General features: G+C 37.9%; 1 protein-coding gene and 1 long non-coding RNA gene across 7 annotated transcripts in view; both read left to right on the top strand.

The window, feature by feature from the left end:
- celf6 (CUGBP Elav-like family member 6) overlaps window positions 1-25000 on the top strand; it is a 64945-nt gene that overhangs the window by 2490 nt on the left and 37455 nt on the right. For all 6 annotated transcript variants that reach the window (XR_015514596.1, XR_015514595.1, XM_087292897.1 and 3 more), the window contains exon 2: window positions 6337-6419. Coding sequence is in view for 4 of the 6 variants with exons in the window: in XM_087292897.1 (XP_087149023.1) it covers window positions 6337-6419 (83 nt within the window). In the remaining 2 variants the exon portion in view is untranslated. The remainder of the gene's footprint in view (window positions 1-6336; window positions 6420-25000) is intronic.
- Window positions 19597-22659, top strand: LOC147832703 (uncharacterized). The gene is made up of 3 exons (XR_015514685.1): window positions 19597-20668; window positions 20832-20992; window positions 21048-22659. It is a non-coding gene; the product is annotated as an uncharacterized LOC147832703 (long non-coding RNA).

The raw sequence follows: 25000 nt of genomic DNA, 5'->3' as shown, positions 1-25000 counted from the left end.
CAATTCACAAAAAATGCATGTGTCTTTCTGTGTGTGTGTGTGTGTGTGTGTGTGTGTGTGTGTGTCTCCCGTTCTTTGTGAGTGTGCTTCTGTCTGTCTACTTGTCTGTGTGTGTGTGTTTGTGTGTGTGTTTGTCTTTCTGTCTATGTGTTTGTGTCTCCGGGCTCAAGGTCTTCCTCTTTTTAACATCATGCATGTTCATAAACTGCTGCTGCATGCACTCAAAAATGCAAAATTAATTAAGCAGACAGTCTACTCACACTCAAATGGACCATCAAAATGAAGTGTTACCTTTTATTTAACTTAAACTCTAAGGTCTGGTAATATCATGTATGTGTACCTAATAAAGTGGCCGGTGAGTGCACACACATCCAAAGGGTGCACATTAGGACTTCTGGGCCTTATGGCTTATGGCTGTAATTGTTTAGGCCCCGCCAAATCACTAAACCCACCCTGTGTGTGTGAGTGAGTGTGTGTGACAAATGAAGACACTAATGTGTGTAAAATGAATTTAAGGATCTTGGCAAAACTCTAGACATTAATTAAAAATGTGATAGTCATGTTAAAAAGTAAGAAAGTTAAGCCAAGTCTAAACTGTTTTTGTTTTATTAGAAGGTTTTTAACATATCAAACTGCAGAATTATACATGCACACAATGTCAATGTCAATTTTATTTATATAGCACTATTAAACAACCAAAGGTTGACCAATGTGCTGAACAATAATTCACAAAGAACAAGTATAAAATTATAGCTAAAACAAACAATTCTCACAAATAGTTAATATAGGTAAAAACAACCAATACATGGTTATTCTGATATTCTCTCACGTATTGCATTACATCTTGATCACAAGCCTCTTAAACTACATTGAAGCCTGTTGACTCGATATTTAAACAAGCAGTGAAATGATGGACTGAAAGCCTATGCGATGACATCATTGTGAAGTTTTATGTAAACATAACCTTTTGATAGTTTTATCAAATTTAATTATCTTAAATTGTTTTTTAATTGTTTAAATAATCATGTTCCAATCCTGTTTTCGGATCTAATCAGTCGGCATCAAACCTGAGTTACACGAGCAACTGCTAACGGTGACTGTCTACTGCCAAAGTGTAAGACCTCCTTTGGCCAATCTGACTTCTTTGTAAAGAGAGTCAAACTGTAGAATGATTTTTCCGTTAGCTTAAAATCAGAAAGTAAGTAAGTCTACTGTCATATATATATATATACATTAGATGTCGCCTGGCCTATTGTTGTCTATTGGACGGAATGTGTCAATAGCGCCGCCATCTTGGTACAGGGTAGCGCTCCTTTGAAATGAATGCGGGACCAAGGTGCAGTGGAGGACTGTGGCCATCCAAAGCCAGAGATATACACATATACACATATATCTGTGATCGGGAGTTTTCCAGGATGTTAGTATGTAATTTTTTTTTTCTATTTACGAAAATGTTAATTTGACATCACTTTTCTACATTGATGGATCAGTGACCGCACGGGCATTCCTGACAAAAAGCTTGTGTTTGTGTGTACAGAAATGTACTATCCACCCTCCCTGTTAAATCTGATCTAATCATGTCCTGAAACACAGCTCCTCTCCTGCTTTCACTGCTCATACTGACGGAGGGAGCGATTAGTTTGTAAATGAATCCCCTGAACGACTCATTCACTAACGTTAGCCGACAATAATACAAGTTTCTGGCTGCGCAGCATCTCGTTGTTGTATTTCTTTGGCATTGTTTGCTGATTTTATTCAACACAACTAGCATAAGCCGAGTGTTTAGTGCGAGTTGGAGCTGCTTTGCCGTATGGTGAATGCAGTAAGTGACTGTATTATCATCAATAACGTGACCTGACTAGCACAAAAGTTCAGAACATACAAAAACAGAAAAAACTTAATATCACCTATGAAATGTTCTGCCTTTGTGCTTTGTTTTCTTTGTTTGCTCGTTACTACACCCGTAGACAGCGCTAAAGTCCCGCATCTTCACGTAATAACACTGTCTTGTCTAGTGCGGTTGAATGACATTTGTCCTGGGAGCCCTGTACCAATGTGGCGGCGCTATTGACGCATGCTCAGGGTCCCTATGCGATATCTAGTGTATATATCAATGGTCTACTCTACTGTTAGTTTGTTGGATCATGTCGCCTTTGCTTTTGCCTTCATTAATATTGTGTAAAGAATTATAATGTTGTGTTTATGTATTTATTATTTTTTAATTTTGTCAATTTTTTCAAGCCTCTGTGGAGAGGCTAAAACACTTAAACAAATGCAGTTGGTTGTCCAGTGTAATTGGGATGTCCATGTCAAACAAACAAATAAATAAATAAATAAATGACACTGGAATGACAGATATTACTGGAGAAGGAGGACATTGCTCATGTGCATTTTTCAAAAGCATTTAAAAAAAAAAAGCAAAGTAAAAATACACAGGGGTGGCGCGTTGGCACAGTAGGTAGTGCTGTCGCCTTACAGCTAGAAGGCCACTGGTTCGAGCCTTTGGCTGTCATGGTACAGTGAAAAGACGGATACAAAAAGGTAGGACCCAAGTGCATTTAATGCGGATAACAGAAAAACAAAAGGACATCCAAAAATCAAAGTATCAAAAGATCAATAACAAGAAACTAAGGCAAGGTACGGGAGCACAGCACATGAACAACATACCATACACAAAACAAACAACTCGGTAACAACAAACGGGTGCAGGGTGTATAAATAGTCCAAACAATCAATAGTGACAGGATTCAGCAGGTGTATGTGGAGCGGAATGTGTAGGGATTTGTAGTTCATGACTAAATTGTAGTTCACCAGCGATCTCTGCAGTACTTCATTGTGGTGAACATGACAGGCTCAGTTGGCGTTTCTGTGTGGAGTTTGCATGTTCTCCCCGCATTCACGTGGGTTTCCTCCGGGTGCACTCCGGTTTCCCCCACAATTCAAAGACATGCAATGCAGGTGAATTGGGTAGGCTAAATTGTTCGTAGGGTGTGTGTGTGAATAAGTGTGTATGGGTGTTTCCCAGAGATGGGTTGCAGCTGGAAGGGCATCCGCTGTGTAAAACAGATGCTGGTTAAGTTGGCGGTTCATTCCACTGTGGTGACCCCGGATTAAAAAAAGGACTAAGCCGAAAAGAAAATGAATGAATGAATGAACGAATGAATGAATGAAAAACACACAGTTTTCTGTGAGGGGTGGGTTTAGGGGTAGAGGGATATAAAACAGAGTTTGTACAGTTTAAAACAATGCAAACCTGTGGGTTGTCCTCAGAATTCACTAAAACAAATGTGTGTGTGTGTATCTCTCTCTCTCTCTCTCTCGCTCTCTGTCTGGCTGTAATCAGTCATGCAGGTCTCCCAGTGGATCAGACGTGTATCATTAAAGCTGTTAGTTTACATTAATAGGCTGCAGGTCACAGAGGGATCGAGGAACACACACAGCTCTGATTCAATTACAGCAGAGTTCGTCATTGAGTACTAGTGAACAACACCAGAGCGAACCTGCAGCAGTGTATATGCAGAAACCGCTCTCTTTCATTAATTAATCAGCAGTGGGGGTAATAATGGGCAGCACGGTGGCGCAGTGGGTAGAACGTTCGCCTCACAGCATGAAGGTTGCTGGTTCGTGCCTTGACTAAGCCAGTTGGTGTTTCAGTGTGGAGTTTGCATGTTCTCCTCGTGGGGTTGTGGGTTTCTTCCGGGTGCTCCGGTTTCCCCCACAGTCCCAACACATGCGCTATAGGGGAACTGATGAACTAAATTAGTGTATGAGTGGTGCTTCCTATATGCCAGAATAGTTGACGGGTTATTCCGCTGTGTGACCTCTTAAGTAGAGACTAAGCCGAAGGAATATTATTATATGTTATCATTATCATTGCAAAATAACAAAAAGTGTGCACACTTCTAGTGCTGTAGTGCACTTGGCAGTGTGATTTGTGTTGTTTTAGCTCTCTAAGGAGGGAGCGGTGTCTTGTCTGCTGTGAAGTGATGAAATATTCTGCTGCCGGCTGCAGAAAGGGTCTCTCAGAGGGTCACCGTTGCAGCGCCAGCCCAAAAACACATTTAATTTGAATGTTTAAGGATGTTCAGGTTCATTTGCACTGCTGATTTGCTCTGAAAATGCACAAGAGGGGATTTTCGGTGCTATTTATCCAATTAATGTGATTCTGGATATTGCTGTCGTTTGCATGAGCGTCAGATGTGTTGTTTTGCGTGAGTTATTTATGTTTGTGAAAGTGCGGATCAGGTAATATTTTTGCCAATGTGTCAACTATATAAGACTTACATTCTTATAAAGCTGAAGCATTTGTGGTTTAAATGCATCAACACTTTAAAGGTGTTTAAATTTATATATGATATACATATGTGTGTGTGTGTGTGTGTGTGTGTGTGTGTGTGTCTTTATATACAATAAATATAATATGTTTGAAGAATGGGCAGCACCGTGGCGCAGTGGGTGCTGGGTCAGTTGGCGTTTCTGTGTGGAGTTTGCATGTTCTCCCCATGTTGGCGTGGGTTTCCTCCGGGTGCTCCGGTTTCTCTAACAAGTCCAAAAGCATGTGGTGTAGGTGAATTGGGTAAGCTAAATTGTCCGTAGTGTATGTGTGTGAATGAGTGTGTATGGGTGTTTCCTAGTGATGGGTTCCAGCTGGAAGTGAAACATATGCTGGATAAGTTGGCAGTTCATTCCGCTGTGGCGACCCCAGATTAATAAAGATACTAAGCTGACAAGAAAATTAATGAATGAATGAATGTTTGAAAAATGGGTTAAAAAAAACACCCATTAACACACACACACACACACACACACACACACACACACACACACACACACACACAAAGCTCTCTCATTTGCGTGCACACGTGCACACACACACACACACACACACACAAAGCTCGCTCATTTGCGTGCACACACACACACACACACACACACACACACACACACACACACACACACACACACAAAGCTCTCTCATTTGCGTGCACACACACACACACACACACACACACACACACACACACACACAAAGCTCTCTCATTTGCGTGCACACACACACACACACACAGTTTTTTATGTCCCTACTATGGATATCAGTGTCAGCTTTTTTCAACATGCTTCAAAGTATCTTCTTTTGTGTTCAACAGAAAAAGAAACTCATTAAAGTTTATAACCACATGATTTTTTATTGTTGGGTGAACTATGCATTCATTTTCGGCTAAGTCCCTTTATTAATCTGGGGTTGCCACTGTGGAATGAACCACCAACTTATCCAGCATGTTTTACACAGGGAATGCTCTTCCAGCTGCAACCCATCACTGGAAAACACCCATACACACTCATTCACACACATACACTACAGACTAGAGATCTGCGCGGGACAAAATTTTGAATCCCGCTCCCGCCTGGTTTTAACCCGAACCCGACCGCTCCCGCTTATATTCAGCATTTGTTGTCCCGCTGCCCGCCCCGCCCCGTTTTCCACATGCCACGCCCCATCCCGCTAAACAGCGGGGGGAGAACAAAACCGAAAACCACCCAGCTTTATAGAATCCAGACAGCCTTTAACAAGCTGTCTGTATAAACACACACACACACACACACACACACACACACAGCAACAAACAAGCTAAGCAGCATCACGCAGTACACACATACTCGTTCACACACATACATACGCGTGCTCGCTCGCTCGGGAGTCGAGAGCGATATTGCTAGACGGCCCGCTCCCGTCCAAAATTAAACCGGTTCCCGACCGCTCCTGCGCTTAATTCGGAAGTTTATTCCCATGGCTCCCCATGCAGACCTTTATTACAGACAATTTTAGCTTACCCAATACTCCTGTACCGCATGACTTGTTGGGGAAACCGGAGCACCCAGAGGAACCCACGCCAACACGAGGAGAACATGCAAACTCCATTTCTCCAAACAGACATGCCAACTGACCCAGCTAAGACTCGAACCAGCAACCTTCTTGCTGTGATTCGACAGCACTACCTACTACGCCACCATGTTGCCTTGGGTGAACTATCCCTTTAAAAGCAAGTACCATATTATCATAGCCAGTGTTGGGAAAAGTTCCTTAAAAATCTTGAGCAACAAATAATAGAATATATAAAAACCTAAAGATGGTAATATATTGCTTTTAAAGTAACTCATCCCAGCCAATAAACAGCACACAGCCCTTACTGAATGACAATAAAGGACGTGAAATCGACATGAAGTAAACACAGCAATGCATGTGTAGGTCTGCTCAGATTGTAGCCGCGACTCTTGATGATGTGCTGGTTGCTCTGTGTGTGTGTGTGTGTGTGTGTGTGTGTGTGTGTGTTACAGGATGTGCCTTTCTAACGTACTGTGCCAGAGAGTCAGCACTGAAGGCCCAGAGTGCTCTCCATGAACAGAAGACGCTGCCTGGGGTAAGAGCATCTCTATTTCTCTGTCTCTCTCTGTGTTTACACTGCACGTATTAATGCACAGATCAGGGGCCTCATGTACGAAGACTTGCGTGGAAATCATACTAAAACATTGCGTACGCACAAAGCTGTAAATGTGCGACGCAGAAAAATATTCAGATGTATGAAACACTGCGTACGCCGAATCACATGCATATTCTTTTGTACATCCGAATGAACTTGAAACTGAGCGCATGTGCACGAGCACAAAACCCCTCCCTGCCTCCTCCCCCGTATGAATATGCTAATGACTCTACTTTGGCAAAACCCAACGAAAAAGCAACGGCAAAAGCAAGAAGAGAAACTTTGAACAGAATGTGAATTGAAGGTGCTGCTGTCGGAGGCAGACCGGAGAAAAGCGGTGTTATTTGCAAGTTTGTCCTCTGGAATTAACAACAAAAGAAAAAAATAGAGTGGCAGAGTTTAGCTGATGCGGTTAACACAGTTGAGTCTGAACATCGCACTGAGTGAATTAAAAAGAAATAGTGTGATTTATAGGTGTAAAATGTTGCAACATCCTTAACAGTCTCAGTGGCGCAGCTCGTAAGACTCATGTCAACATATTTTGACACGTTTGAGCATGAACTCGGTTCGAATCCAGCGTCTGATGAACTCTTTCTTCTTTTTTCCCCCGCTACATATCAGATTTTCCCAACTATTTATCACGAGAAAGACAAGTAGGAATCAATAATAAGTCTGTGCATCATATTTTATTTGCACATTTATTAAATGGAAATGTTTCACACATGCAAATTCATCTTCAGATAGTGTCTTTATAGCAATGTATGTGCAGTAGATCGCTCCGATTACATTGGGAAAACAGGCGACCGCTGCAATTTGCGCTTTAATGCTTAGCTGGTCAACTGTATGGTATGGAAACCTTATATAACTGCTAGATGAACCCGTCTCATACAGCTGCCATTGCACGGCTCAGACACTTTGTGGAGAGCAATTTAACACAACCGCCTCTAGGAGTCGCCAATGGAAATAAATAGGGATGTAACGGTATCAGAATTTCACGGTACGGTAATACCTCGGTATGAATGTCACGGTACGGTATTTATTGAATCATTTACAGGAAAAAACAAAACTTATGAAAATACTCCAAAAAAGTGCCAAAAGTGTCAATGACATACAAATTAGCCATCTATCTGTAAGCTTTGAAACAGGAACTTCAATTTTAATAACAAAAAATTATTAAACCATGTAAAAAAATAAAGTTTCAATTTAGTATTGTTGAAAACTCATCACATTCAACATTTAATCACTCACTCACTTAGATAGAGATGGGCTTTAAGGAAAATTATCATATAAATATAATCTGGTAAAAGCTGGTATCTCTGGGTATTTACAATGTCCCCTGCAACAGAAAAAAAACCCCTCTCATTTGGGACTGAGGTTTCTGGGACTCAGGTTTCTTGCTATGACTTGGCCCAGGTTGACAGCAGTGGGTAACGTTGTGCATTGTCTTTCCCCCACTTGAGAGGACAAGCCATGAGTGAGATAGAGGGTCTCTTTGAGGTACAAGTCAATGTCTGCATCAATCTGAACAGTGTGCTGTGTTTCTGCAGTCCCCATGACTGTTATTACTATTAAATTCCCCAACTTGCAGGCACGTGCACACATAGGGCTCAACCTGTGCAGTGCACATGCCCTTTTTAGTCTTGGATAGAAAGTGCCCTTCCAAAATGATCAAAAGTGCCCCCGCGACGCGACACACGCTCCGTCCCGCCCTTCAGTAGGCGCATGACAACACCGCTCTTGAGTATGCGCGCTCAACCCCCCCTCTCTGCTTTACAGTATGCGCGCAACAACACAGCTGATCAGAACGCGTGCGGCGACAACACCCGCTTTAGGTTCATCTCCAGCTCTTTTTCATCCCCGTTACTAGAAGCACACTCCATTTCCGCATTACTGGATCTGTAGTGACAACAGACCGCAAAGGATGATGGCCACGCATGGGCTGATGGGAATTGTAGTTTCCGCTCGTTCGCTTCATTCGCCTGAGCAAACTTTTCTCAGAAGACCTATAGTTTTACCGAGTCATGCGACTACGGTAATATCGAAAAAAAATTATATTGCGGTATGACGGTATTTACAATACCGTTACATCCCTAGAAATAAAACAGACACGCACAAAAAATGTGCGTACACCAGGCATGAAGCTCGCGTGGAGCTGCGCACATTCCTACGTTCAGTTCATCATTAGTAAATCCAAACGTGAGCGATTCTGAGCGTGAAACCTGGCGTACGCAAAGTTTTTGTGCGTACGCAGCGTTGGTACATGAGGCCCCTGATGTTTTGACTGTATCTTTTCTTTTACCCCTGCTACTCCTCTAAAAGTCTGTTTTAGCAGCGCTTTTACATTTTGTCATTAAGCAGATGCTTTGTTTTTTGTCCAAAATGACATGCATATGAAAATGTCAATCAGACTTAGGGATCTACTTTAACAATCTAAATGTGCAAAGTCTAAAGCTCATGGTGCAAAAGCATTAAGAGTTTGTGCAAATCCACTTTAGCTATTTTAAGGATGGATACATATGCTCTGCACCCCGGCGCATGGTCTAACAGGGTTGTGCTGATTCTCTTAATGAGTTCTGGGTGTGTTTTGAGCCTCATCTCTCATTCCCTTTAAGAGTAAGTTGTGTCGCTCCATGGTGCATTTGCTATTTACATGGCGGACTTTATAAGTGTACAAACTGAATGCTTCACTAGTGATATATGTCACCCGTAAAACATATGATCAATTAGTCCTGGCTGCATATGTTTTTAGGTCATTGTAACTTGTTAAATTAAGTTCATCATGTTCTAACTTAATCTTGTAACTTGCACACGCTGTTTTAAGTCAGTTTAACATAATATGAGTTCAACGGACTCATCAGGTTAATTTGATTCAGCTTAAAAATGCAAGGCAGCCAGGATTCTTTTACAGTGTAGATGATTTGTGTGCAATATGTTGACCATTTTTCACATAAGAAAAATAAGTATTTACGTAAGTGGCTTTTTATGAGGAAGGCATGATCAAATCAGTCCAGTCAGATGTCATTATACACTCTCAGAAAAAAAGGTAGATGGTGGTGCAAATAGTGTTCCTTAACCAGTTAAACTCAGCGTACGTCATCGACTTTTGCTTTCAGATTTAAAGGGCTAGCATTGCAGCAGACCCCCGTAAGTGGTTTCGTTTGAAAGTGTAGAATCTATATTTTATGCACATATGCATCACTTTGGTTTTTATTCTACTGTACAAAAGTTATTTACACTTAAACACACAGTATTTTGGAGACCTGAACTGGGTATTTTACATTGGTTCATTTTCATATTTTTCATCTGACACATGTACAAGTTATAGCTCAAATGAAAGCTCTTGCCGGTGCTCATACGGTTATAGCATTCTTTTTACTGAATTATATTCACATATTAAACAGTTGCCGAATGAATCGCGGTGTTTCCATGACGCAGAAGTGAAAACAATACATTTATGATCAATAAGCAGCCCCAGATAGCACAGACAGCTCATCTCTTACCTTATGCTGTGCGCTTCAGGGCCATTCTCCTCTGTTTTTGAACTGATGTGCATAAGTAATGCTTTTATATGTCTGACGTGCTCCAAACACAGTGAATTATGTTTGATCAAACAAAAGAATAGTGAAATATGAAATCAATGATCGCTCCTGTGGCTTGTACAGCACCTCTCATCAGTTGGAATACAATAACTTTTGCATAGATTATGGTGGAGACATTTTTCTGTTTTCCTATGATTACAGACATGTGCAGGAACCACCAACATTAATTACAGCACGCTAGACCACACACAACCTAAAAGGGACACTTTTACATTTGAGTTTATAACAAAAAAAATACAAAAAGCGCCTCTTTTTTTAGGTGTTTATTATAACACAGACAACATATACAGATAATTTAAACACTTTAATAGTGTTTTATGAAAATTCAAAGGGTTTGCTTTAAAATGATGCCACATTTTTTGCATTTTCACCTCTGCATGTGGATTTGGGAAGCTTTTAAATTTGGGTAGGCAAAATCCAGGCGGAAATCCCAAAATATCAGCAGAGTTTAACTGGTTAACCTAGTTAAGCCTTTAAGCGCTACTTTAAGTTGAATATTATCTTGCAAAATATCTTGTGCTGTCATCACGGCAAAGATAAAATAAGTTAGTCATTAGAAATTAGTGTAAGATAATAATTTGGTCATCAACTGTTTGTAAGGGACTTTTATTTTGACTGTCATTTCTCGTCATCTCTCTTCCTGATTGCTTCCATGTATTTGCTGTGAGTTAGTTTAGTAGTGTTGTTGCTGGTTAGTCATAATCATTCAGCCCTATTATAAAGCTGTGGTCACACTAGAGTTTGTGTGTGCGAAATTCTGTCGTGCGGCGCTGCGAAAAGGAGCGGGATTAAACAAGATGAATAGACGTTCTGTCCAGAGAGGTCATGTTTTGATCCTCCATTGGTCTCCTGCAGTCAAGTGATGCGATTCCGCAGGTCAGAGTTCACCAAGTTTGAACCCTGCGTTTCCGGACTGACGCATTTGCGTGCGTTTAAATGGAAGTCTATGGGAGGAAAAGCCCAGTGTGACCGCAGCTTAAGTCATTCAGTGTTGTCATGATGTCATCGTCCAGTGAATCAATCACATGGCAGATGCTGGAATATTAATGACCTGAGACTCCAGTGGAATATCTCAGTGTTTGTCAGTATTGCTTCATGTTTAATGCAGTATGGCTGTTTGACTGGTGAGTTTGCATTTCTTCATCTCTTTCTCAGTTTGCGTTTGTGCTTTATTTTCTTGTATTGACTTCAGTTGTTTGTACACTTTGCGGTTGCATTCTGGCTAAACGTGTACACGTGTTGTTGTCTTTGCTGTTTCTGGCTCCAGAATCAGAAAGTTGAGTTGTTGTTCAGTGTGGGATGCAGGTATTCTGCGCTTACTGTTCTGTTTTCAAATTGTGTGGTATGTTAAAGAGGCCTTATATTGTGTTGGATTCCAGTACAGCGGGCTTTAATGCATCTACAACAGAAAACTTTGTGAATGTGTTCAGAAAATGGGTTTAATATTTGAATGGTTTTGCAATATTTCCACACAGTTTCATTCATTTATTCATTTTCATTCGGCTTAGCCCCTTTATTTATCAGGGGTCACCACAGCGGAATGAACCGCCAACTATTCCAGCATATCAGATGCTCTTCCAGCTGCAGCTCATGGCTGGTAAACACCCATAGACACTCATTCACACACACACACACACACACACACACACAGTGTGAGAGAGAGAGCTGATGTGCTTGTTGTGTGTCTTAGAGCTGATGATGTGTGTGTGTGTGTGTGTGTGTGTGTGTGTGTATGTGTGAAACTTGTGCGTGTGTATGTGTGAGAGAGAATTGTGTGTGTGTGTTTCTGAGAACTGATGTATGTGTGTGTGTGTGTGTGTCTGTGTGTGTGTGTGTGTGTGTGTGTGTGTGTGTGTGTGTGTGTGTGTGTGTGTGTGTGTGTGTGTGTGTGTGAGAAACTTGTGCGTGTGTATGTGTGAGAGAGAATTGTGTGTGTGTGTGTGTTTCTGAGAACTGATGTGTGTGTGTGTGTGTGTGTGTGTGTATGTGTGAGAGAGAATTGTGTGTGTATGTGAGTGTGTTTCCGCGATCTGATGTGGAGAGCTGATGTTCATGTGTGTGTGTGTGTGTGTGTGTAACACGCTGCAGGGTCTCAGCTGCGATCAGCATGTTTGTTTAGTGTTATTTAGACACCAGCCACCCTACACACACACACACACACACAAACACACACACCTGCATATCGCATCTCATCCTACAGCATCTATTACACACAGATGTGTCTCTGCTGACATTCTGAGCACAGATCGAGGGAGAAACAAGAGCAGCATCACACAAGACAAACACACAACACCAAAAAACAAAATAACACAACGCAGCGCTGCACATACAAGCTTAACCACGGCTTATTTTACTCACTGTTGCCTTTCTATCAGCTGGAACCAGTCTGGCCATTCTCCTCTGACCTCTGGCATCAACAAGGCATTTGTGCCCACAGAACTGCCGCTCACTGGATATTTCCTCTTTGTCGGAGCATTCTCTGTAAACCCTAGAGATGGTTGTGCGTGAAAATCCCAGTAGATCAGCAGTTTCTGAAATACTCAGAGCAGCCCGTCTGGCAGCAACAACCATGCCACGTTCAAAGTCTCCTAAATCCTCTTTCTTCTCCATTCTGATGCTCAGTTTGAACAGCAGCAGATCGTCTTGATCATGTCTACATGCCTAAATACAGTGAGCTGCTGCCATGTTATTAGCTGACTAGACATTTACGTTAACAAACAGTTAGAAAGGTGTACCTAATAAAGTGGCCGGTGAGTGTATATCTGAAAGCAATTGTTTTTGGTGTGTTGTTGATGTTAGTTCAGCTTGTGAAAGCAATCAGAGGTGTTTGGTGAAAGAGCGTTGAATGATGAGTTCATTTTTCACTGGTCTGTATCTGCATTTCTGCCGTTTCCTCATATGAGCGTGGTATTAGGTGCTTAATGAAGCGTTTTAATAATCAAACACACTCGTGACACATGGAGAAATCTACCGAAAGAGAAAGACAGAGCGCTTTCTGTTCCTCCAGGTGTTTTCCTGCAGGGTCTTCATCCCCTCCTGAGAAACACATCAGTGTCAAGCGTCAGGCCATGCTGTGTGTGTGTGTGTGTGTGTGTGTGTGTGTGTGTGTGTGTGTGTGTGTGTGTGTGTGTGTGTGTGTATGTGTGTGTGTGTGCTGTAAACAAACAGAGGGAGGTCGAGATGCAGACTCATTAGTGAGAGCTGGTCTGAAACACACACACACACACACACACACACACACATTCTGGCGACCTGCTGTCACCGGGTGAATACAATGATCCCCCTCATCCTCCTGTGACAGCTATAGGGGTTTATTATGGCCCGTTTCCTCTGAGTGGTTCGGTACCAGGGCTTAATTTGTGCCTGAACAAGCCGGATCCGGATCGGTACCTCTGAAATCACTTTCTCCAGAGAGCTCGCGTTCGCATCTATATTTGAAATAATGAACTTCTTGAGCTGATGATAATATCGTGTGCGTGATTATTGAAGTGCTTCTGACATCTGATCCTTTCAGAAATGGACAAATGCGAGAGTGAAGCGCCGAAAAACCATCGACTGTAAAAAGATATGGACGTAGGATCCGTCACGTCACCCATAGGTTTCTGAAGAATTGCTACCAGTAGGCGTGGCCAACCGTCGCCATTTTGTTCGCACATCATCGCACCGGCTGGGGGATACCAAACAAGGGCAAAGAGGGGGAGCATGAGCGGAGCTACAGACGCCTGCTAGCATTTTGCTTAGACTGGCTTTTCTGCTGAATACTTCATTACCTGCGACTCGTTTGTGTTCTGACCACACGTGCTTGGTTGTACACTATATAATAAAGTGTTTAGACTTTTAAAAACACTGCTGTAACACATCGAGCCACTAAACATTGTTCTTATGATGATGTTTTTCTACAGGAGGAAAACCCAAATTGCATCCAAACATCTGCCGCCCAAGGCAGCTACTTAGGTCGCCTCTATGTGTGCGCCGGCCCTGAACACACGTGGGCCACAACAGAAAAATAAAAACTGCAACTGCGCTATTTTTTTTTTTTACACATTAAATATTTTAAATTAATTATGTGCGTTAATGCGCTAATTTTGACATCCCTATATATACACACAAAACCAACTCTAATGCACAGTAAACAGATCTCATTTCTAATTAAAATATGTAAATCAAATTCATATATATATAAATATATATATATATATATATATATATATATATATATATATAAAGATATATATATATATATATATATATATATATATATATATATATATATATATATATATAAATATATTTATATATATATATATATATATAAATATATAAATATATATATTTATATATATAAAGATATATATAAAGATATATAAGATATATATATAAATATATATATATATATATCTTTATATATATATATATATATCTTTATATATATATATATATATATATATATATATATATATATATAAATATATATATTTATATATTTATATATATATATTGCTTTTCTTGACACACAAAGCCAACTCTAATGCAAAGTAAACAGATCTCCTTTCTAATTTAAATATGTAAATCAAATTCATATATATATATATATATATATATATATATATATATATATATATATATATATATATATATATATATATATATATATATATATATATTAAAAAAAAAATATATATATATATATATATATATATATATATATATTTATATTTATATTTATATATATATATTTTTTTCATATATATATATTATATATATAAGATATATAAGATATATATAAAGATATAAATATCTATCTTTATATATATATATATATATATATATATATATATATATGTATATATATATGAAAAAAATATATATAAAAAAAAAAAAAATATATATATATATATATATATATATATATATATATATATGAATTTGATTTACATATTTAAATTAGAAATGAGATCTGTTTACTTTGCATTAGAGTTGGCTTTGTGTGTCAGAAAAGCAAGTCATTAAACTATACCTGTCAACACTGGGATATAAAAATACGGGATATGCCTCCAACAACCGTTACAAAGATGGGCAGGAAATTAGCTTCAAATAATAGAATAATTTATTATAATTTAGCCAATTAAAATCCTTTTACTGATCTCATCTGTGTTATCAAACACATAAAAGGGTTAAAAGTGTTAATTTTTTTACTTTAATTATTTAGCAATTCCTCCGCGTCCCACTAGAAGGAGGCCTGTGTACTAATAGTGGTACACGTACCACAGTATGAGAACCACTGCCATAATGCACTTCATCACCACAAATAAACAGAAAACTGTTTAAAAATGGAAACTGTTCATGAACAGATGTTGTAACAGTGTATGGATGGAGAATAAACAGTCTGTACTGTGTAAAAGTCATTACAGCCGTGTGAAGTCCCCATAATGATAGCTGTCCAAGTGTGTGTTTGTGGCTGTTATATCATTCACAAGGTCATTCTCAATTAGGTTATTTGTTGAGCAGAGCTGCGTGGCGCTGGTTTAATCATGCAGACAATGAAGACAACAGTGACAAAAGAGGAAATAAATGAGCCTCCGCTGTTCTCATGCAGCCGAAACGCTCCATTTATCCGCGTCTCTGTCCGCTTTCCATCATAACAGGCTGCTCTTAATATGTCAGCGGTGGCAGGTGGGTTGAATTAGTGAGGAAAATCAAATTTAAAGCAGGAATATGGCCAGCGGCGTGTGTCTAGAGTTAAATGACAGCTGCCAGGGTGAATAACTAGTGTTTGTCTGCGCTGACGCTGTGTTTCCAGAGCTGTGCTTACAAATGCAGCGCTAATAAATTGCAATCTGGAGCCATTGGGGTTAATGAATTATTTCTGCCGGGCAAAACCTGCTAATGTCCTGACATCAACTTGAGCGCGCAGAGAGAGTTACATTGCCAGCGGTCAGATTAAACCCTCAATGAAAACGAATGACTTGTGTCTGCTTTATCACTCTTGAGTCCTGCCTAATGTGTGTGTTAGTGGTGTTTTGAAGCAGAATTGGTTCGGGACAAAATTATGTTTTAACTGTAGAATCACCACAACAGATCAATTACTACAGTTATTTTGTTACTATAGCAACTGTAGAATCACCACAACAGATCAAATACTATTGTTCTTTCGTTACTATAGCAACTGTAGAATCACCACAACAGATCAATTACTACAGTTATTTTGTTACTATAGCAACTGTAGAATCACCACAACAGATCAAATACTATTGTTCTTTCATTACTATAGCAACTGTAGAATCACCACAACAGATCAATTACTAAAGTTATTTTGTTACCATAGCAACTGTAGAATCACCACAACAGATTAATTACTACAGTTATTTTGTTACCATAGCAACTGTAGAATCACCACAACAGATTAATTACTACAGTTATTTTGTTACTATAGCAACTGTAGAATCACCACAACAGATCAGTAACTACAGTTATTTAATTACCATAGCAACTGTAGAATCTCCACAACTGATCAATTACTATTGTTCTTTGGTCACCATAGCAACTGTATAATCACCACAACAGATCAATTACTATTGTTCTTTCATCACCATAGCAACTGTAAAATCCCCACAACAAATCAGTTACTACAGTTCTTTTGTTACCATAGCAACTGTGGAATTACCACAACAGGTGGATTTCTATTGTTCGTTTGTTACCATAACAACTGTATAAACACTACAACAGATCAATTACTATTGTTCTTTCGTCACCATAGCAACTATAAAATCACCACAACAGATCAATTACTAAAGTTATTTTGTTACCATAGCAACTGTAGAATCACCACAACAGATTAATTACTACAGTTATTTTGTTACTATAGCAACTGTAGAATCACCACAGCAAATCAGTAACTACAGTTATTTAATTACCATAGCAACTATAAAATCACCACAACAGATCAGTTACTACAGTTCTTTCGTTACCATAGCAATTATAGAATCACCACAGCAGATCAATTACTATTGTTTTTTCGTTACCATAGTTACTGTAGAATCCCCACAACAGACTAATTTAGGTACGTTACTATGATATAAATCAAAAACAGGTGTTAGTGAACTTCATTGTGGATCCGTTGGCCGTGCTTCAGAGGCATTGCTCGCTGCAGAAGTTGGGACTTTCTCAACTTTTCTAGCATTGATGGAAGTGTCAGCCAATCAAATCACTGTATGCAAATACACCAGCTCAGAGAGTAGCTGATTGCTGACTAATATTATTGGCTGACGCTGCTATGATGATTGCGTCAGCCCCAACTTTAGACACGCCCTCTGTCAAGCGTTGATGCTGAAGCCCCGTGTGAATGCACCGTATTAGACGGACAAAGTGAAAATGAGTCAAAATATGAGTATAATTAAAAAAATCTCTCATGTATTATTGAAACTGTGTTTTCCACCTGAACTTACAGGTGAAGAAAACTAATGAGAATTTGTTATTAGTTTAATTGAATTAGAACAGTAAAAGAGCATTATATACTATAACCAGAGCAAAATATATCAGAAAAGAGTCCAGCACAAGAAATACAGTAAAGAACAGCTTCTGAAAGCATGTGTTTTTCCTGCAGTTCTCCGTTACATTCATGATACATGAGGACTTCATAATAGTAATGGACGTCAACAGCTGCAGTGTTATCAGGCACAAACACACATAACACTCGCTCGCCGCTTAATTGAAAAGCCAAAATAGGGAAAATAGAGTCTGGGGATTTTTTTTGAGCAGACAGTCATTTTCCCATCGCTCAGCCGAGGACTGACAAGCAATTGGCCGTTCACCTGTCGAGGGCGTCACGCAGCGCTGATCCGATGAGAAATGACCAGAATATGAATCCAGAGGAGAAAATTAATCCATCCTGGACTTTATCTGGAGTGTCAGCCGCTGAAATGAGACGCGGTGTAATGAGGATTTGTCTATACACTCAGAGACTTTTACTGTCAGAGACTCTAATGGGCTAACAGACATTAGTATGCTTCTGAAAAATAAAACTGATAAAAAAAATAGCATAGCATTATTTTAGGATTATTATGTAAGATTTATATAAAAAATTAAACAATTATGAATGAATACATTATTTATTGTTTTATTATTAGTGTTTTATTATATAAATTATTATTTGTTTATTGTTTATTTATACATTTCATAATTTTATTTTAGTTTACTTATATTATTTTTATTTACTTTAATTTATTTGATTTATTTTTTTTATTTATCACTGGTTCGAGCCTCAGCTGTGTCAGTTGGTGTTTCATTGTGGAGTTTGCATGTTCTCCCTGCGTTCACGTGGGTTTCTTTATTAATCACACAGCGGAATGAACAGCCAGCTTATCTAGCATATGTTTTACACAGCGGATGCTTTTTCTGCAACCCACCACTGGGAAACACCCATACAAACTCATTCACACACATACTATGGACAGTTTAGCTTACCCAACTGACTGGACTGTGGGGGAAACCGGAGCACCTGCAAACTCCACAATGAAACGCCAACTGACACAGCCGAGGCTCGAAGAAGCGATCTTCTTGCTGTGTATATTATTTATTAATATTTATATTTTTATATATATATATATATATATATATATATATATATATATATATATATATATATATATATATATATATATATATATATATATATATATATATATATGTATATGTTTTATACATTTCATTTTTTTTTATTTAAGTTTTCTTATATTATTTTTATTTACTTTCATTTATAAAATTTTAAACTATTTTATTTTTATTTATTTTCTTATTATGTTATTTAATTAAATTTTATTGTTTGTTTTCTTTTATTTTAATTTAATTTAGTGAATTTAATAAAATGTTATTTCATTTTATTGATTTATTTCATTAGTTTTATTTTATTATTACTATTTAATTTAAATTTAATTTTAATTTTTTTTCTTTTATTTTAATTTTATCAATTTAATTACATTTAATAACTTTTATTTGTTTATTTATTTTATTATTATTATTATTATTATTAGTATTAATTATTATTATTATTATTATTGTTATACATTGTTTTTTAACTAACCTTTTTTCTCTCTTTCTCTCATTTGACTTTGCACTATGATCATCAATAGGTTTCTAAATGTGTAAATACTAAATATTTATATTATGTCTTGTTATATAAATACGTATACTTGTTTTGAAAATCAGCATTTCTCTTCATCTCTTCCTTCCCAGTTTATTGTGATGTCAAAAAGTCTTCATTTTCAACCCTTAGATAGTAAAAGACTGCAGCAGGAACAACCAGGAGCAGCTCTTTTCTTGCTTTTCCTCCTCCAAGACAGAATGAACATTAAAACAGTGTGTGCTTAAAAAAAGGAAGTGATGTCAGGCATGAGAGCGAACAGACTCACCTTAAAAGTTGGAGTCAAGAAGAAAAAAGCAGCAGCCAATTAGCAGAAGCAGCAGGTGTTGGTTCGCTCTGAGCGCCTGCAGCATCTTAAAGAGCAGCGCCACGTCTCTATGGCAACACACACACACACACACACACACACACACTTATAGTGAACGTTTCTGGTGCAGGTCTTCAGTTCAGCCTGCATGTGTGTACAGGAGAGTTGTTTTAATAATGCATGTGCTGAACGGTATTCGTTTTCATTTTGGTAAAACTTTAGGTCAAATTCACACTCTTAACAAACCATTAACTAACACTACTAGCCTATGTAGTATAGAAATGTTGTTTAAGACTTGCGTTATACCTACTAATGGACAATTAATAATAATTGGCTGGTAATTAGCCAGTAGTTAATAGTAAACAAAAGTGTTATCATTTTTTGTTTGTTTGGTTGTTTGTTTGTTTATTAAGTTCATCTTAGGACAGACAGGTAACACTATTGACTATTTGATAAAACTAAGATTTGATTGCATTTAAAGGACAAAGGCAGATTTAAAAACTGTAAATGGTCTATTGTTAACATTTGTATTATATTATTTTCTTAATTTAATTTAAAAAATGTAACTATAACAAAAAAATTTTTTTGTTTGCTTTCACTTTCTGTCTCTTGTCAACATCATCAGAAAAAAAATATATTTTCAGGTTGTCAAATACTGTATTCATTTTATAGTCAATACTACAGTGTTTCTGAACCGTACAATAGTAAAGAGCTTGAATTAATCTGTTGTGGCAATTCTACAGTTGCTATGGTAACACAACAACTACAGTAATTGATGTTGTTGTGATTCTACATTTGCTATGGTAACAAAAGAACTGTAGTTATTAATCTGTTGTAGTGATTCTATAGTTGCCATGGTAACACAACAACTACAGCAATAAATCTGTTGTGGTGATTCTACAGTTGCCATGGTAACACAACAACTACAGTAATAAATCTTTTGTGGTGATTCTACGGTTGCTATTGTAACACAACAACTAAAGTAATTGATTTGTTGTGGTGATTCTACAGTTGCTATGGTAACACAACAACTACAGTAATAAATCTTTTGTGGTGATTCTACAGTTGCTATGGTAACACAACAACTACAGCAATAAATCTTTTGTGGTGATTCTACAGTTGCTATGGTAACACAACAACTACAGTAATAAATCTTTTGTGGTGATTCTACGGTTGCTATGGTAACACAACAACTACAGTAATTGATTTGTTGTGGTGATTCTACAGTTGCTATGGTAACACAACAACTACAGTAATAAATCTTTTGTGGTGATTCTACAGTTGCTATGGTAACACAACAACTACAGTAATTGATTTGTTGTCGTGATTCTACTGTTGCTATGGTAACAAAATAACTGCCGTTATTAATCTGTTGTGGTGGTTATATAGTTGCTATGGTAACAGATCAATTATAGTAATGAATCTGTTGTGGTAATTCTACAGTTGCTATGGCAACACAACAACTACAGTAATTGATCTGTTATGGTGATTCTACAGTTGCTATGATAACGAAAGAACAATAGTAATTGATCTGTTGTGGTAATTTTATAGTTGCTATGGTAACAAAAGAACTGCAGTAATTGATCTGCTGTAGTAATTTTATAAGTTGCTATGGTAACGAAAGAACAGCAATAATTGATCTGTTTGGATGATGCTATAGTTTCCATAATACCAACTACAGTACTTGATCTGCTGTAGTGATTCTATTGTTGCTATGGTAACAAACAGTGTTTACTATAGTCTATAGTCTATCAGTTCACTAGTTAATACTACAGCAGCTGGATCATTCATTAACAAACAGCTGCAAATACTGTAATATACAGTATAATATACTATAGGATTGTTCAGAAACACAGTATTTACTGTGAATGACTGTAGTATTCTCCATAGTGAAGGTGTGGTGATGGTTAAATGTCCTCTGTGTTTGTGTGGAGCCGCTGGAGAATGCTGATTTCTGCTGAATCAGTCATTTAATGCTGCCAGAGCAGAACTTTGTGTCTTTACAACACATTTGCTCATGTTAAAGTAAAAAAGCTCCTAAAATAAGCTCCACTGGGGCAAATATAACCTATTAATGATTAAGAATAACCCTTTTAATTCAGATTTCTGCTGAATCAGAGGTTCATATTTGTTGCCTATCTTCAATATTTAATAGTAAAGTTTACATTTATTTATTTGTTTATGTGTTATATTTCCTCATTTGGGATTGTCTTGTGACTCCTTTTGCATTATATTTTTAAAGCAATTGTCAATTACATAAGCTTATATTATGCAAATCACTGTAAGATATTAAATGCATATACACACAAACATATACTTACCGGCCACTTTATTAGGTACACCTTACTAGTACTAGGTTGAACCCCCCTTTTTCCTTCAGAACTGCCTTAATCCTTCGATGGATTGGACGTGTTGTGTGTTCAGAGATGCTCTTCTGCAGAGCTCGGTTGTAACGAGTGCTTATTTGAGTTACTGTTGCCTTTCTATCAGCTGGAACCAGTCTGGCCATTCTCCTCTGACCTCTGGCCTCATCAACAAGGCATTTGCGCCCACAGAACTGCCGCTCACTGGATATTTCCTCTTTGTCGGAGCATTCTCTGTAAATCCTAGAGATGGTTGTGCGTGAAAATCCCAGTAGATCAGCAGTTTCTGAAATACTCAGAGCAGCCCGTCTGGCAGCAACAACCATGCCACGATCAAAGTCTCTTAAATCCCCTTTCTTCCCCATTCCGATGCTCACTTTGTGCTGCAGCAGATCGTCTTGACCATGTCTGCATGCTTACATGCGTTGAGCTGCTGCCATGTGATTGGCTGATTAGACATTTGTGTTAACGAGCAGTTGGACAGGTGTACCTAATAAAGTGGCCAGTGGGTGTACAGACACACATACACATGCGCACACACATACATGCACATGTATCTATTACATATTGTATATAAATATATTGGTTTTGTGTTAATTTGAATTTTATATATATTTTATTTATTATTTAAAAATACACCATATTTATTTGAGTAAGTACACACAACATGATGTACATATAAGCTGGAAAACTGTAATATATGATGAAGATTAAGTGTACAAGATTGTCTCTTTGTTTGTGTGTGTGTGTGTGTATGTGTGTATGTGTGTGTGTGTCTCATCTCTGTCTTCTCGTCCTCTGTGTTTAACACAGCTGTGTTTAACCTCAGCCTGTCTCCTTCTAATCCATGTCATTGCCGCTGTACACACACAAACACACACACACACACACACACACGCATTTGCATGTGTTTTCACACTGCTGCGTTCACATACTGTTTATTTTTAGCTTTCACGGCTAATTAGAGTGAACTGAAGTAAAACCGTCAGCGTAAACAGCGAACATTAGTGAACGCACACTAATGAGAATGTATTCAGCATCACTTCATGTGTATATGTTCACACTGGACACACACTAACATGCTGACGCTCCTCTGATACACTCTGATAAATGAGGGATGTGTTTTAATGAACGTTAGACTATTATGAACTCTTAAAATTAGACAACCTTATTCTGATGTCAACACATTGGAAAGTGCATGAAGCATTATATAATTATAAACAATATTAGCATTATTATTTATCACTCTATTGCTTTTGAACATATGGAAGGTAAATCTTGCTCATTTTAAATAAATCAAACTAACATTGGAAGCTAAAGTGAAAACCAGATTAACAATTTGATTATAAAACACTGTTCGCTAAATATCTGCCAAAATTGAAAATTGCTACAATTGGTTGCATTGGTACAGCTAGAGGAACAGAGGACACAGGATAACCATTCGTCAAACATCCGTCCCGCAGCAGGAGTCGTGGGCTTCTTCGATGGGCAGAGATTCTGCATTGCTAGTACGGCAGACCTTGTGATGAACTCATACAGTATACTGTATTACGTCTTGCGACGTTAACAACTTGTTAGTACCAAAATCTTTGAAAAAACAAAACAAAATATTGGCTTAATTTGCTTGATAAAGTTGGTTTTAGGTATGGTGTTCTCTCACATTCATGCAAGCAGTTTTAGGGATCATCTGCAACTTACATCAACAGAACCAAAACGCACAGTATAACGCAAAGAAGAAAAAAGTATTTCTACAATATTCCAGTAAATGGTTAGAGGCCAGAGTGATTTACTACAGGTAACAAAGCTACTATACTACTAACTCTATGGTACATAGAAAGAAGAAATAGACAATATCTCTTGTCTTACAATATCTCAATGTATCTCTGGGGGCCCCCCTACACAGATTATTGACGGGGTCCCTGGTGAACTTGGTCATGGAAATCACGCTCAGTTGGGTGGGGGGTTGGGGGATCGCCACTTTAGATCAATAGCAAATCAACAACCACAGTTCTTTTGTTACAATAGCAACTATAAAATTACTACAACAAATCAATTACTATTGTTCTTTCATTACCATAGCAACTGTAGAGTCACCACAACAGATCAATTACTGTAGTTGTTGTGTTACCATAGCAACTGTAGAATCACCAAAACAAATCCAGTACTGTGGTTGTTACCATAGCAACTGTAGAATTACCACAACAAATCAATTACTGTAGTTGTTGTGTTACCATAGCAACTGCAGAATCACCACAACAAATCAAGTACTGTGGTTGTTACCATAGCAACTGTAGAGTCACCACAACAGATCAGTTACTGTAGTTGTTGTGTTACCATAGCAACTGTAGAATCACCAAAACAAATCCAGTACTGTGGTTGTTACCATAGCAACTGTAGAATTACCACAACAGATCAATTACTGTAGTGGTTGTGTTACCATAGCAACTATATAACCACCACAACAGATCAATAACTACAGTTCTTGTGTTACCATAGCAACTGCAAAATCACCACAACAGATCAATTACTGTAATTGGTGTTACCATAGCAACTGTAGAATCGCCACAATAGATCAATTACTATAGTTGTTGAGTTACCATAGCAACTGTAGAATTACTACAACAGATCAAATACTGTAGTGGTTGTGTTACCATAGCAACTATAGAACCACCACAACAGATCAATAACTACAGTTCTTGTGTTACCATAGCAACTGTAGAATCGCCACAACTGATCAATTACTGTAGATGTTGTGTTACCATAGCAACTGTAGAATCGCCACAACAGATCAGATCAATTACTGTAGTTGTTGTGTTACCATAGCAACTGTAGAATTACCACAACAGATTAATTCAAGCTCTTTACTATAGTGCGGTTCAGAAACACTGTAGTATTTACTATAAATGAATACAGTATTTGACAACCTGAAAATATATATTTTTTCTGATAATTTTTTTTTTTTTTTTTTTTTTACAAAATAACGCTTGGTGGAGGTGGGGGGGGGGTGGCCACTTCATACAGTACTACAGTGGTGAGAAAAGTAGTGAAATAATGCAGTTAAATCAATTACAATTACAATTACAATGTTAAATGGGAAACTTCATTTTAATGAT

Source organism: Danio rerio, chromosome 18, assembly GCF_052040795.2.
Source record: "Danio rerio strain M-AB ecotype USA chromosome 18, GRCz13ab, whole genome shotgun sequence".
Classification (NCBI taxonomy): domain Eukaryota; kingdom Metazoa; phylum Chordata; class Actinopteri; order Cypriniformes; family Danionidae; genus Danio; species Danio rerio.
Note: the sequence above shows the minus strand (reverse complement) of the source record. Positions and strands in the feature narration are given on the sequence as shown.